The sequence below is a fragment of the Bos mutus genome, chromosome 15, assembly GCF_027580195.1.
Source record: "Bos mutus isolate GX-2022 chromosome 15, NWIPB_WYAK_1.1, whole genome shotgun sequence".
NCBI classification, from domain to species: Eukaryota; Metazoa; Chordata; class Mammalia; order Artiodactyla; family Bovidae; genus Bos; species Bos mutus.
In genome coordinates this window covers 75,627,915-75,641,134 of record NC_091631.1, presented here as the reverse complement: position 1 = coordinate 75,641,134, position 13,220 = coordinate 75,627,915, and the positions used below count along the sequence as shown (strand labels likewise).

The following is a 13,220-nucleotide window of genomic DNA, read 5'->3' as shown; positions in this document are numbered from 1 at the left end:
CCAGTCCTGTGGCCACTGATGAGTTTTCCAAATTTGCTGGCATACTGAGTACAGCACTTTCACAGCATCATCTTTTAGGATTTGAAATAGTTTAACTAGAATTCCATTACTTCCACTAGCTTTGTTTGTAGTGATGCTTCCTTAAGGCCCACTTGACTTCACATTCCAGGATGTCTGGCTCTAGGTGTGTTATCACACCATCATGGTTATCTGGGTCATGAAATCTTTTTTGTATAGTTCTTCTGTGTATTTTTGCCACCTCTATTCCAATGAATATTCAGGGTTAATTTCCTTTAGGATCAACTAGTTTGATCTCTTTGCTGTCCAGGAGACTTTCAAGAGTTCTCCAACACCACAACTCAAAAACATCAATTCCTCACCGCTCAATCTTCTTTATGGTCCAGCTCTCACATCTGTACATGAATACTTGAAAACCTCTAGCTTTGCTGTTATAGACCTTTGTCAGCAAGATGATGTCTCTGTTTCTTAAAATGCTGTTTATATTTGTCATAGCTTTCCTTACAAGGAGCAAGCATCTTTCAATTACATAGCTGCAGTCATCACCTGCAGTGATTTTGGAGCCCAAGAAGATAAAATCTGTCACTGCTTCTACTTTTCCCCCTTCTATTTACCATGAAGTGACTGAAGTGGCTTACTATAATCTCAGTTTTTTGAATGTTGAATTTCAAGCCAGCTTTTTCACTCTCCTCTTTCACCCTCAGTGATATCATCTGCATAGCTAATGTTGTTGGTATTTCTCCTGGCAATCCTGAATCTTGAATCTTGGCAAGCACAATCCAGCTTGTGCTTCATCCAGCCCAGCGTTTGGCATGATGTACTCTGTGTATAAGTTAAATAAGCAGGATTACTGGCTTCCCAGGTGGTGCTAGTGGTAAAGAACCTACGGTTTGATCCCTGGGTTGGGAAGATCCCCTGGAGGAGGGCCTGGCAACCCAATCCAGTATTCTTGCCTGAAGAATTCTATGGGGAGAGGACTCTAGTGGGCTATGGTCCTTAAGGTTGAAAAGAGTTGGATACAACTGAAGCAACTTAGCACACATGCAAGCAGGGTGACAATATACAGACTTGTGCTCCTTTTTCAATTTCGAACCAATCAGTTGTTGGATGTCTGGTTCTAAATGTTGCTTCTTGATCTGCATACAGGTTTCTCAGGAGGGACTCTCAAGAGTCTTCTCCAATACCACAGTTCAAAATCCATTGATTCTTCAGTGCTCAGCTTTCTTATAGTCCAACTCTCACACCCACACCACTCCAGTACTCTTGCCTGGCAAATCCCATGGATGGAGGAGCCTGGTAGGCTGCAGTCCATGGGGTCGCTAGGAGTCAGACACGACTGAGCGACTTCACTTTCACTTTTCTCTTTCATGCATTGGAGAAGGAAATGGCAACCCACTCCAGTGTTCTTGCCTGGAGAATCCCAGGGATAGGGAGCCTGGTGGGCTGCCGTCTATGGGGTCGCACAGAGTTGGACACGACTGAAGCGACTTAGCAGCAGCATCAGCAGCACCCTCACCCCACCTCAATTCTTCCTACACTTCCACTCGTTTCAAACCTTTATTTTTATAATTATTAAGAAATGATTTCTACACAGATACTTCACTATTCTTGTACAAGAATCTTTTCAGTACAAATATTAATTTTTCTGCATTTATGTAATATATAGCACACAGATTATAATTGGACAGACTCTTTTCACCTTCACTTCTTTCCTCTGGTTTCCCACATCCTTTTTTGTCACATTTTTATTTTTCTTCATTTTATCCAGTCCATTCTTGAAACTGCATCTCCTTGATTATTGTATGTGAATACACTGAGCTTCCTTGTTTCTTCAAAGCTTCCTGAAAGGTTTTAAACTTTCACTATAGCTTACTTAAAACAGGAAAATACAATAAATAATTTGGACCACAGATAACTTTTCATTACTTTCAAAATGGCCTATGCTCAAGCAAATATAATCATGGAACATAAGGCATGACTTTTCAAAGATGCCATATTATATTATACTTTAGGGTAACTTGAGGATTCTTTAATTAGTCAGTCAGTACATAGTACTGAAATATAAGATTATGCTGATGAAACTAGTGAATATTGTCTATCCTTTATCAAAACAGTCTCTTTTTGTAGAAGTTTAAATTTTTCAAATGAGGGAGTTTTCCAGTCTTTCTTCAGGAAACAAATTTCTTGTGCCTACAAAAAAAAAAAAAGGAACAATCAGGGTCAGTGTCTAGTGATGTGATTTATTTCACTATAAGTTATTTATTCAAAGTATTCATTTTGCACAACACTTTCAACACTTATTTCTCTTCTACTGTGCAATTTATTTTCTTTGGTAGACTAAACACAAGGAGGGGATTCTGATAAGATAACTAAGATTTTAGGATACGAAAGTGGAAGTTGGGAATTCCCTAGTGTTCTGGTGGTTGGAACTCTGTGCTTCCAGTGCAGACAGCCTGGGATCAGTTCCCGGTGAGGGAACTAAGATCCTGCAAGCAAGTCAGATGGCAGAACCAATAAACAAACGAGTGCAGCTAGAGCTTAAACAAAGAAACAAATACTATCTGAAATTGAAAGGCTTAAAAAAAAAAGATGACCTTGATCTCAAACTCTTAAAAGCAATTTCATCAGATGAGTTAAAGTAGCTGAAAAGAAAAAAAGAAAGAAAAGAATCTGGTCATTAATAAGAGCTAAATACTTATTCAAATTTTAAATATCATCTTATTAATAAATTCAATATCGGATATACTGAAAAGAAGAAGAAATGTATAATATGGAACCCCAAGAGACAAAAATATAAATATATATATATATATATATTTTTTTCTTGATTGAATTAAGCTCTCAGTCAACCAAGGGAACATTTAAAGACCTGAATGCCAATTTCTTACTCAAGAAATAGCAAGGTAAGAGGAAAACTGAAAGAATAACAATGCACTGGCTATAAGCCAGTCTCATAAAGATAAAAGTGCAGAATTCTGAAGGAGACTGGCAGATATCCCAGATCAATTAAGGAAGAAATCCTGCTGTATAGACAACATACTTATCTTTGAAAACTTAAATTTAGATAATGTAGCCCAGGAAAGGATAAATGGACATAAAAATATATAATTAAACTGAAAAATAATTATAGATTTGTAGGGACTCTTTTATATGATAAATGTGTAACTGAGTAACTCATTCTATTAAACTGTATCTCTGGTTAATTCACTGAAGTAAAGGTAAACTAATATTTGGCAGAACAGAAAACCAACCCTACCTGACTGACTGAATGGTTTTCAAAAAGTCAAGTTGACAGTCTCACCACTAATGTTAAAATATCAAATCTGGAAACTAGTGCTCAAAATGTATCAGCCTTATGTCAAATGTATTTGACATTGTTATTTAGAAACCTAGAACAATATGTAGTTCATATATATATATATATATATATATATATATATATAAAGTAAATTACAAAGTGTAGTGTAAAATGAGCACATCTGAGGGTTGAATCACCACGTATTGATACCATGATTTTCTTAAGTTAGGATGCAGAAAATAGAAATAGGCCCACAGTTGAGCCTATCAAGTAGAAAGAAATATCGCTACCAGTTGCCATGTGTTCTTATGGTATACAGTTAGATTGTGTCACTGAAGTCAGAGCTGTAAAGATGAATACTTAATGAGAACCATCTCAGTGCCATGGCCTGTTGTGGAAAGACTGTGCTCAGGACATGGGATCCCTCATCAGTAATTGAGAAGAGTAGATTAATGCTGCTTTGAAGCAAATTAAATAAACCCACAAGTTTCAGTCCTCCAAACAGCCCTTTATTTCCTCTTTAATCCTTATTTAAAGGAAATACACTTAAATGTCTATATACAATTTATTTCTCATAACAATGGGAATAAAAAGATGAATGTGATACACATGACAAATAAGTTGGTTAAGAATATGAGTTTAACAGATAACTTTATTGTTAAAAGAATCATTCAATTAGTTTAAAATGGTGTTCTATTTGTTGATGAGTCAATAAAATTTAATAATATATTTTGCACATACTTGATATAAAATATTATATAACCATCCCTGTATTCCAGATCTTTAAAATCAGCAGAACTATTTAAAAATGTACCAAAATTTGTCAACTTACAAATATTTAATTTCATTCTTTGGCACCTAAAATATTCAAACTTTTTTTTTGTTTTTTGAATAGTTTAACCCTTACTTTGAGGCAAATCATAGGTCAAAATCATTTTGTTATATATCTGAATCAGGGTTAATTATATCTCTTTCCTAAATTTGTCATAGTTTTAGTCAACGGTATTTCTTCTATTTAGTTCCTTCTACCATTAAAACACAAAAATAAACTCAAAATGGATTAAAGATCTAAACGTAAGGCCTGAAACTATAAAACTCCTAGAGGAGAACATAGGCAAAACACTCTCCGACATATATCACAGCAGGATCCTCTATGACCCACCTCCCAGAATATTGGAAATAAAAGCAAAAATAAACAAATGAGACCTAATTAACCTTAAAAGCTTCTGCACATCAAAGGAAACTATTAGCAAGGTGAAAAGACAGCCTTCAGAATGGGAGAAAATAATAGCAAATGAAGCAACTGACAAACAACTAATCTTAAAAATATACAAGCAACTCCTACAGCTCAACTCCAGAAAAATAAATGACCCAATCAAAAAATGGGCCAAAGAACTAAATAGCCATTTCTCCAAAGAAGACATACAGATGGCTAACAAACACATGAAAAGATGCTCAACATCACTCATTATCAGAGAAATGCAAATCAAAACCACTATGAGGTACCATTTCACACCAGTCAGAATGGCTGCAATCCAAAAGTCTACAAATAATAAATGCTGGAGAGGGTGTGGAGAAAAGGGAACTCTCTTACACTGTTGGTGGGAATGCAAACTAGTACAGCCACTATGGAGAACAGTGTGGAGATTCCTTAAAAAACTGGAAACAGAACTGCCTTATGATCCAGCAATCCCACTGCTGGGCATACACACTGAGGAAACCAGAAAGGAAAGTGACACGTGTACCCCAATGTTCATCGCAGCACTGTTTATAATAGCCAGGACATGGAAGCAACCTAGATGTCCATCAGCAGATGAATGGATAAGAAACCAGTGGTACATATACACAATGGAGTATTACTCAGCCATTAAAAAGAATACATTTGAATCAGTTCTAATGAGGTGGATGAAACTGGAGCCTATTATACAGAGTGAAGTAAGCCAGAAGGAAAAACACCAATACAGTATACTAACGCATATATATGGAATTTAGAAAGATGGTAACAATAACCCTGTGTACGAGATGGCAAAAGAGACACTGATGTATAGAACAGTCTTATGGACTCTGTTGGAGAGGGAGAGGGTGGGAAGATTTGGAAGAATGGCATTGAAACATGTAAAATATCATGTATGAAACGAAATGCCAGTCCAGGTTCGATGCACGATACTGGATGCTTGGGGCTAGTGCACTGGGACGACCCAGAGGGATTGGATGGGGAGGGAGGAGGGTTCAGGATGGGAAACACATGTATACCTGTGGCTGATTCATTTTGATATTTGGCAAAACTAATACAATTATGTAAAGTTTAAAAATAAAATAAAATTTAAAAAATAAAATAAAATAAAATCCCAACTGGAACAAAAAAATAAATAAATAAAAAAGAATGTCCATAACTATGGAATACTAGTCAGCAATTAAATAAAATAACTAATCATATACTCAAAAAAAAAAAATCTTATCCTTACCTATGCTTTTATAGAGCTGAACCATTGATTTCCTTAAATGAAAGTAAAATTTTGAAAATTAAAGTAAACATTCATGCTAGATAATAAACCAATCTTTGAGTTATCCTTTTATTATAGTTATTGAAATATCAAAACATGAGCTTATTAAAATTTATAGAAAACTTCTATTCTTGTATATAACAAAATTTTCTACAACTATTTAAAATTCATTTGAGCTTGACAAAGCTACATATATATATACCACGTGGTGAAAAATTATAACAGAAGGCAAAATTTTAAAAATAAAACAAAACATTCAGATTTCTGAAAGATGTATTTAATAACCTAGTATAATACTCTCATTTCATAGGAAAGGATATAATCCCCATAAAATTCAATACTGACCAAGTTCAGTAGTCTAGGAGCAGAGGAGAAATTAGGATGCTATGTCGAACTGTTTCACTTTTTCTGATATCTAGTGAATACAAGATAAACAACAAAAGGATGTGCTTTTTGAATAAAGAAGTCTTCATCTAAAGTCAGTAGATGTTTTGTTTTTAAGGGCAGCACTGGTGTGATTCACTTGAAATGAAAGGCTTCAGAAAGGTCATACCGCTTTCCATCACTTTTCCACCATGATTTGTTATGAGTTAGTGAAAGCAGCCAAGTGTATTTGAAAATGTAATAGGAAACACCGTTCTTGTGTCTGTTTAGGAAGAGTAGATGATAAAAATAGTGTCATATTCTAACCTACCCTTTTATCAAATCATCATTGCTAGAATATTTGAGATAAATGTCACTTTATACTAAAAGGTAAATACATTTTACTTATCACTAGTTGGGCTTCCCTGGTGGCTCAGCAGTCAAGAATCTGCCTGCCAATGCAGGAGATACAGGTTCAATCCCTGAGTTGTGAAGAAGCCCTGGAGAAGGAAATGGCAACTCACTCCAGTGTTCTTATCTGGGAAATTCCGTGGACAGAGGTGCCTGGTGGGCTCTAGTTCATGGGATCGCAACAAATCAGAAACGACTTAGCAACTAAAACAATAGCATTATTAGTTGCCTTCATTTGAAAAATTTTTCTAAATAATATAGGTTTCTTTTATACTTAAATGCCATCAAAAGTCAAATAAACATAAAATAGATGATTTATATTATTATAAACACTATAGGAGTAAATTTTATAAATCTGTTTTCATTGAGGGGCCTCATATTCTTCTAATTGACCCACAGACATTTGAAATGTGGTGACATTCAATATTTTGGTAAGTTAGCTTAGGATACCTGTAAAAAATAAGTTGGTACAATTTTACTTTGATGCCAGACCTTCCCCATTCTCTCAATTCATTTTTATTAAGTTCTATTCTGTGTACAGTGATACCTTAGTTGATATAATCAACATAATTTATAAGGGTTTATAAAAATTATTTATTTTTGGCTGCCTCCAGTCTTAGTTGCGACTGGCAGGATCTTTTTGTTACTGTTCCAGCTTGCAGGCCTCTCTCTAGCTGTGGTGCACACCCACGTGAGTTCCAGAACACACGGGCTCAGCAGCTGTGGTTCCTGGGTCTAGATGCCCAGGGCACTTGTGATCTTAATTCCCTCATCAGGGATTGAACCTTTATCCCCTGCATCAGAAAACAGATTCTCAACCACTGCACCACCAAGGAAGAATTAATTGTTAGGTAATACTGAAAACCAGATTCAAAATAATTGGTTAGTCTCCGGTGCCTAATTTTTGGTTTTGTAGTTGATTGGAGTTATTTATCGACATTAGAAATGAAGAATATGTTGATCATGTGTGATGCCCTTTACTATTCTCAGGTAATTATCTGGCATTATAAATTAATAATGCCTTGAGACAGCACAGTATTAGTATCTTGGAAAAAACTACTTTGAATACTTTAAATTCAATGTTTCATATAAGATATTTAGATAAGTAAATCTCTTTAGTATGTTTACACTTGTCATAAAAATATAAGCCACTTGTACATTTTCTCATGTTTCCTATATTCTCACGTCAGGAGCTACGGGTGAAATGTAATGAGTATTTCCAACCACATTTTAAAAGTAGCATCATATATTTTAATTACCCCCAGCCCATCAATCTCCAATCCTCTTCTCTTATTAATACATATATGTACCTGTTTATGATCTGTCATCCATTAGAACGTACTCAAAGAAAGCAGACAGTTTCTCTCTCATGTTCACTATTTTATCCCAAGAGTTTTTAGACTAGAGCATGGGAAAAGGGAATAGCTAATGCTTAAATAAAACTTGCTGGGTGAATAAATGACTAATGCCAGCCTAGGTTTTAAGTCCCTCCTTCGTCCCTCTTCCAGGGATTGTTTATATTCTGAGACCTCTTTTCCCAGTGACTTATTGAATACAAAGTTTTTGATTACGTCCCACAGAAATGCCTTTTATATCCCTATATGTTTGTGTATCTATAAAGCAACACAGTCATGAAAAAACGCAACGTTACTATCTGTAATGAACCCTGATAATTATATTTCTACACTATTGTATGCCATTCTATTTATTGAAAAAATAATGCTGTAGCAGAGGATTTTCAGAGCAGTGAAAATACTTTGTATGATACCATAATGATGAATGTGGTATGAATATTGGCAAATACGTAATATTTAATGGCAAATATTCCATGATGTATTGGCCCAAACCCACAGAATGTGCAACACCAAATGTGAGCCATGATGTAAACTTTATGTATACCACATGTAACCAAGAGTGCACCAAGTTCATCAATTGTAGCAGATGTGCCTCTCTGGTGGGTAGATCTGCTGGTCTGGGAGGCTATGCTTCTGTGGTGGCACAGGGGAAATCTCTGTCTCATCCTCTCAATTTTGCTGTGAACCTAAAATGGTTCTTAAAAAAAAAAAAAAGAAATGTCAATTAAAAAAAAAATAATGCTGGTCTTGAAATTTATTTCACAATGCACAAACCCACAGTTTGTAACACTGTTTAGAAAAAAAATGCCAAGAGATGAACCCACATTAATTTCTGAGTATGTAGAAAGAACACATATATTCTAGTCAGCCTTGGATGGTGTAATCTCGAGTTTAATTTTCCTGAACTTCCTAGGCATCTTAGTGCTTCTGGCTCTGTCTATACATGAATGTCATACATAGAGATATTCTCATATCCCAGACTTTCAGGAGCTGAAAGGCCTGAAAGAGAATGAAAAGATGTCTCTTCTAGATCTCATCCTTGAGCAGCAGAGAAATTAAGTAAATTTGGATTTGGATTTGGATTCAGTTACAGCAAAGCAAAATACTAAAGTTCTTTCATATAACTTATCACCACAACCATGCACTTAAGAATGACTGCTCTCCTTTTGTGTTTTTGTTTGTTTGTTCGTTTGTTTTTAAAGTAAAGAAACTGAGGTTCAGGAGCTCAAATGATTTAATGTGACAAACCTAGTGAGAGTCTTGATTCACTGCTCCTTTTCCAAATATAGTCTCCTACCCCTGGGGGCTATAGACAGGATTTAGAAGTTCCTGGACTCAAGTGCCTTGGACTGCAAGGAGATCCAACCAGTCCATTCTAAAGGAGATCAGCCCTGGGATTTCTTTGGAGGGAATGATGCTAAAGCTGAAACTCCAGTACTTTGGCCACCTCATGTTGAAGAGTTGACTCATTGGAAAAGACTCTGATGCTGGGAGGGATTGGGGCAGGAGGAGAAGGGGACGACAGATGATGAGATGGCTGGATGGCATCACTGACTCGATGGACGTGAGTCTGAGTGAACTCCAGGAGTTGGTGATGGATAGGGAGGCCTGGCGTGCTGCGATTCATGGGGTCACAAAGAGTCAGACACGACTGAGCGACTGATCTGATCTGGATTCCAAGGGTACTTCCTCTGCACCTCTGAGCTTCCACATACTCAGAGTAGGGGGGCCCCAAGGCCTGGATGTCCCTGCCTCTCTTTGTAGACCAAGAAGACAATACCCCCTTAACTTCTTCACTTTGCTAGTCTCAACTGGCCAAACCCCACCCAATTTCTAGATCTTTCTACAGTGCAGGAGGTGGGCAGTGGGACACATGCAAACACCCTTGACAATTTACTGTTACACTTCATCGCATACAACCCTCACACCTAAGACAGGCTAAGTTTCACTCTGAGAAATTAACCTTGACTTGGCTAAGGCCACACCTACTGGAGTTCAAGGGCTTCCTTTGTGGCTCAGTTGGGAAAGAATCCACCTGCAATGCGGGTAGGCCTTGGTTCGATGCCTGGGTTAGGAAGATTGCCTGGAGAAGGGAAAGGCTGCCCACTCCAGTATTCTGGCCTGGAGAATTCCATGGACTGTATGGTCCATGGGGTCTCAAAGAGTCGGATATGACTGAGTGACTTTCACCTCACTGGGGTTCAAAGTAAAGATCAGAATCAAGCTCCTTGCTATTGAGTTTTTCCTTTTTTTTTTTTTTTTCCACTTAGCAAAATCTTGACTGAGCAGAATCTGACCTTGGTTATTGTAAAGGACAACTTTGGAACTGCAGCCCTTCTCCTCAAATCGCGCCCCCCCCCCGCCCCCAAACGCCCGCCCCCATCACGAGGCAGGAGCCACGTCTTGGGGTGGATGAGCCACGTCTTGGGGTGGATGAGCCCGTCACCTCCGGAGAAGTTTGGGGATTCCACCCTCTCGCATTTCTCCCAGCCCCCCAACTCCCTGGTTCCCCTCGCCTGTCTGGTCTTAAGTCTCGGCCTGAGGCCCGAAAGGTGGGGGAGTCGCGTCCCAGGTCGCCCGGCCAGACCCGGCGGCGGCGCGGGGCTCGGCCCTGGAGCCTGGCGCGCCGCGGCGGGGAGCCCGAGTGCGTACAGCCCGGGGCGCCGCCGCCAGGCGGGGGCCGCTGCTGCTCCGCTCGGCGTCCGGGCGCCTGTGCTGCAGCTGTCGGCCACCGGAGGGGGCGAACAAACGTCAACCTGTTGTTTGTCCCGTCATCATTGATCAACTCTCCGCGCCACGAGGAAGTGCGGCCGCCCCCCGCGCGGAGAGCGCGGCATGCAGGAAGTTTGCGGAGAGCTCGGCGACTAGCTCGGAGGCCAGGGCCAGCGAGTGCGGGCGCGCGTCCCGGGAGCCTGTCCCGGCTTTTTCTTGGAGTGACGCTGTCCCCGGGTCTCTGATCCCAATGCACCGGCTCATCCTTGTCTATACGCTAGTCTGCGCAAACTTTTGCAGCTACCGGGACACTTCTGCCACCCCGCAGAGCGCATCTATCAAAGCTTTGCGTAACGCCAACCTCAGGCGAGATGGTAAGAGACTCAGATTTTATTTTTTTTTTCAATTAAATACTTACTTTTTTGGTTGTCATCACTGTGGTTTCCCCCATCCCCCGCCCCTTCGGGTTCTTTCCTAAGAACCTTGGTGGCGTGTGTGTGGGAGGGGGTGCAGAAGAGGAAGAGGGGTCCGGTGCCTGCCTCCATCCCTGAGAGCCCCTTCCTGGGAATGGGACTGAGGGTGTGGAAGGCGGTGTGCGGGAGAGGACCGGAGAGCCCCGGTGACTCATCTCCAGGACCCTAAAGAAGTCATTTCGGTGTCCATCCGTCCACTGATAGGAGGACCTGGAAGCTGGAGAAAGACGCAGGCTGCGCCTCCCCATGCTCAGGTTCTTAATCTTGTGGGCTTGAAACAGATGGGGCATTTGTCATAGGTGGATGGACTCAAGAGTGGCCTTCTCTGGGTGATTTATTTTTATTTTTTAAGTGGGAGGCGAGGGAATGATTCGTTTCAGAGGAAATGGTAGCTGGAGCTTAGGGACAGTTTATTTATATATTATTTATCTTGAGAGGCCAGGTGTGCAGCCTGTTGCCCTGTTCATCCCCAGAGTGACTTCCCCAGTGGAGTTCAGCATGGCTCAGAAACTCACAATTTGGGAGAAAATGCTTTTTGGAGTTTCATCTGTATTCCAGGGGGACCTGACTCCTGCTATTAGTTTTCTTTCACAGAAGTCTTTCCAACTGTTTGCGAGAAGCAAAGCTCCTTCAACAGCCAAGTCTTAAGCAAAGTTCCAGAAAGGCTTGTTTGTTTTCCTTTTATGAAAGACACCTGGGCCACTGGATGCCAATGATTTTAATTGAGTTTGCTATCTGGGTCTCCACCAAGATCTGAAGTTAATGTATTTCTCAATTCTCAACTACAGCTTATGTTGCCAATAATTTGCAGCTGCTTCCACAACCTACCTGAACTAACCCATAGGAGTTTGGTTTTGTTTTGTTTTGTTATCCCTTCATCAGATGATATATCTTTCCTTCTGCTTACTTAAAGTTCTGACACATCCCCTGAGGAGCTCACCAAGCTATTCTTAAAAGTTTCACTCTTTGAGCTGGCAACATTTGACTGCTGGTAAATTCATATTAGCCTTCTTATTATCAGTTTCTCTCTTGGCTTGTCCTTAGTTTGGATATCACTAAAAAGCTTCTGAGCTTTGAAACAAGCAAACAAAAACTTTGTTATATTTTCTGATGGCAAGGAGACTGTGGATTTCAGTGTGCTGAAGTCATCTGAAGTGGAGGGGATATAGGGAAACCACAGAGTCACTTCCAGGCAGAAGGTCACCCTGTATTTCAGTTACCTTATTATAGTATTTTATGTAAAATATGCTAGCAGTGCACTTTTGATAAGCCTTCATTTTGAACACATTTTTTTAATAAAAATTTTAAAAGGTTTAGGCTCAAGACAAAATTTTTATAGTTTTGTTTCACTCATTAGTGTTTCCACCAGGGACACTCTTCTACTCATTGAGTTTTTAGATTTGTTAATGTTTGCACTTCATGTGCCCTTTCAGCTGCATAGAGTAAAATGCCATTTATAATTTGCATGACTTCATAGCCATAATTTTGTAATCCTTAACTTCCCAAGTATCAGTTACAAGAAGTCAAGGACAGAAAATGAAAAATATGTAACCATTGCCCATTAACCCAAGATTCTGACTTTTAAAACCAAGTCTCACAGCTCATATCTCTTTGTTTTTGTTGTTGTTGTTAAAACTCTGTACATCTGTCTAGTCTATATGAAAAGTGCTAATGCTTTAATTTTAATTAATTAAAGTTTTTATTAATTTAAACAATTAATAGTTTGAAAACTACTCTAGATTTATTCCATCATATTTGAACTAGAACTGTTGTGTAGTTACAATAGACACACACACATACACACACATTTTGATTAGTTCAGACTGCTCAGTACTTTCCTCACTGTCAATCTAATTTATATAGAAGGCTAGGAAAGGGGAAAAGATAGTTAGATTAAAATAAAAATGTTGTATACAGAGTAAAAATAATTTACACTATAATGGGCTCTTAGATCGGGGAATTTTCAAAAGGCAGCTTATCTTAAGTGTTATAGACACACATTCTCAGAAAATGATAATCATATATTGCCCCAAGGGAATGTAATTGGATTTTAGGTGGTGAAAAAAAGTTTTATATGTTATAATGG

General features: G+C 38.9%; 1 protein-coding gene across 3 annotated transcripts in view; it reads left to right on the top strand.

Annotated features, from left to right (window-relative positions):
- The first annotated feature begins 10,374 nt into the window (after positions 1 to 10,374).
- The window catches only part of PDGFD (platelet derived growth factor D), a 281,841-nt gene continuing 278,995 nt past the window's right edge, over positions 10,375 to 13,220 (top strand). The window contains exon 1 of one of the 3 annotated variants that reach the window (XM_070384346.1): positions 10,375 to 11,035. In XM_070384346.1, coding sequence (XP_070240447.1) covers positions 10,912 to 11,035 — 124 coding nt within the window. In that variant the 5' untranslated portion in view covers positions 10,375 to 10,911. The remainder of the gene's footprint in view (positions 11,036 to 13,220) is intronic. The other 2 variants (XM_005887204.2, XM_005887203.2) reach the window with 2 other exon arrangements.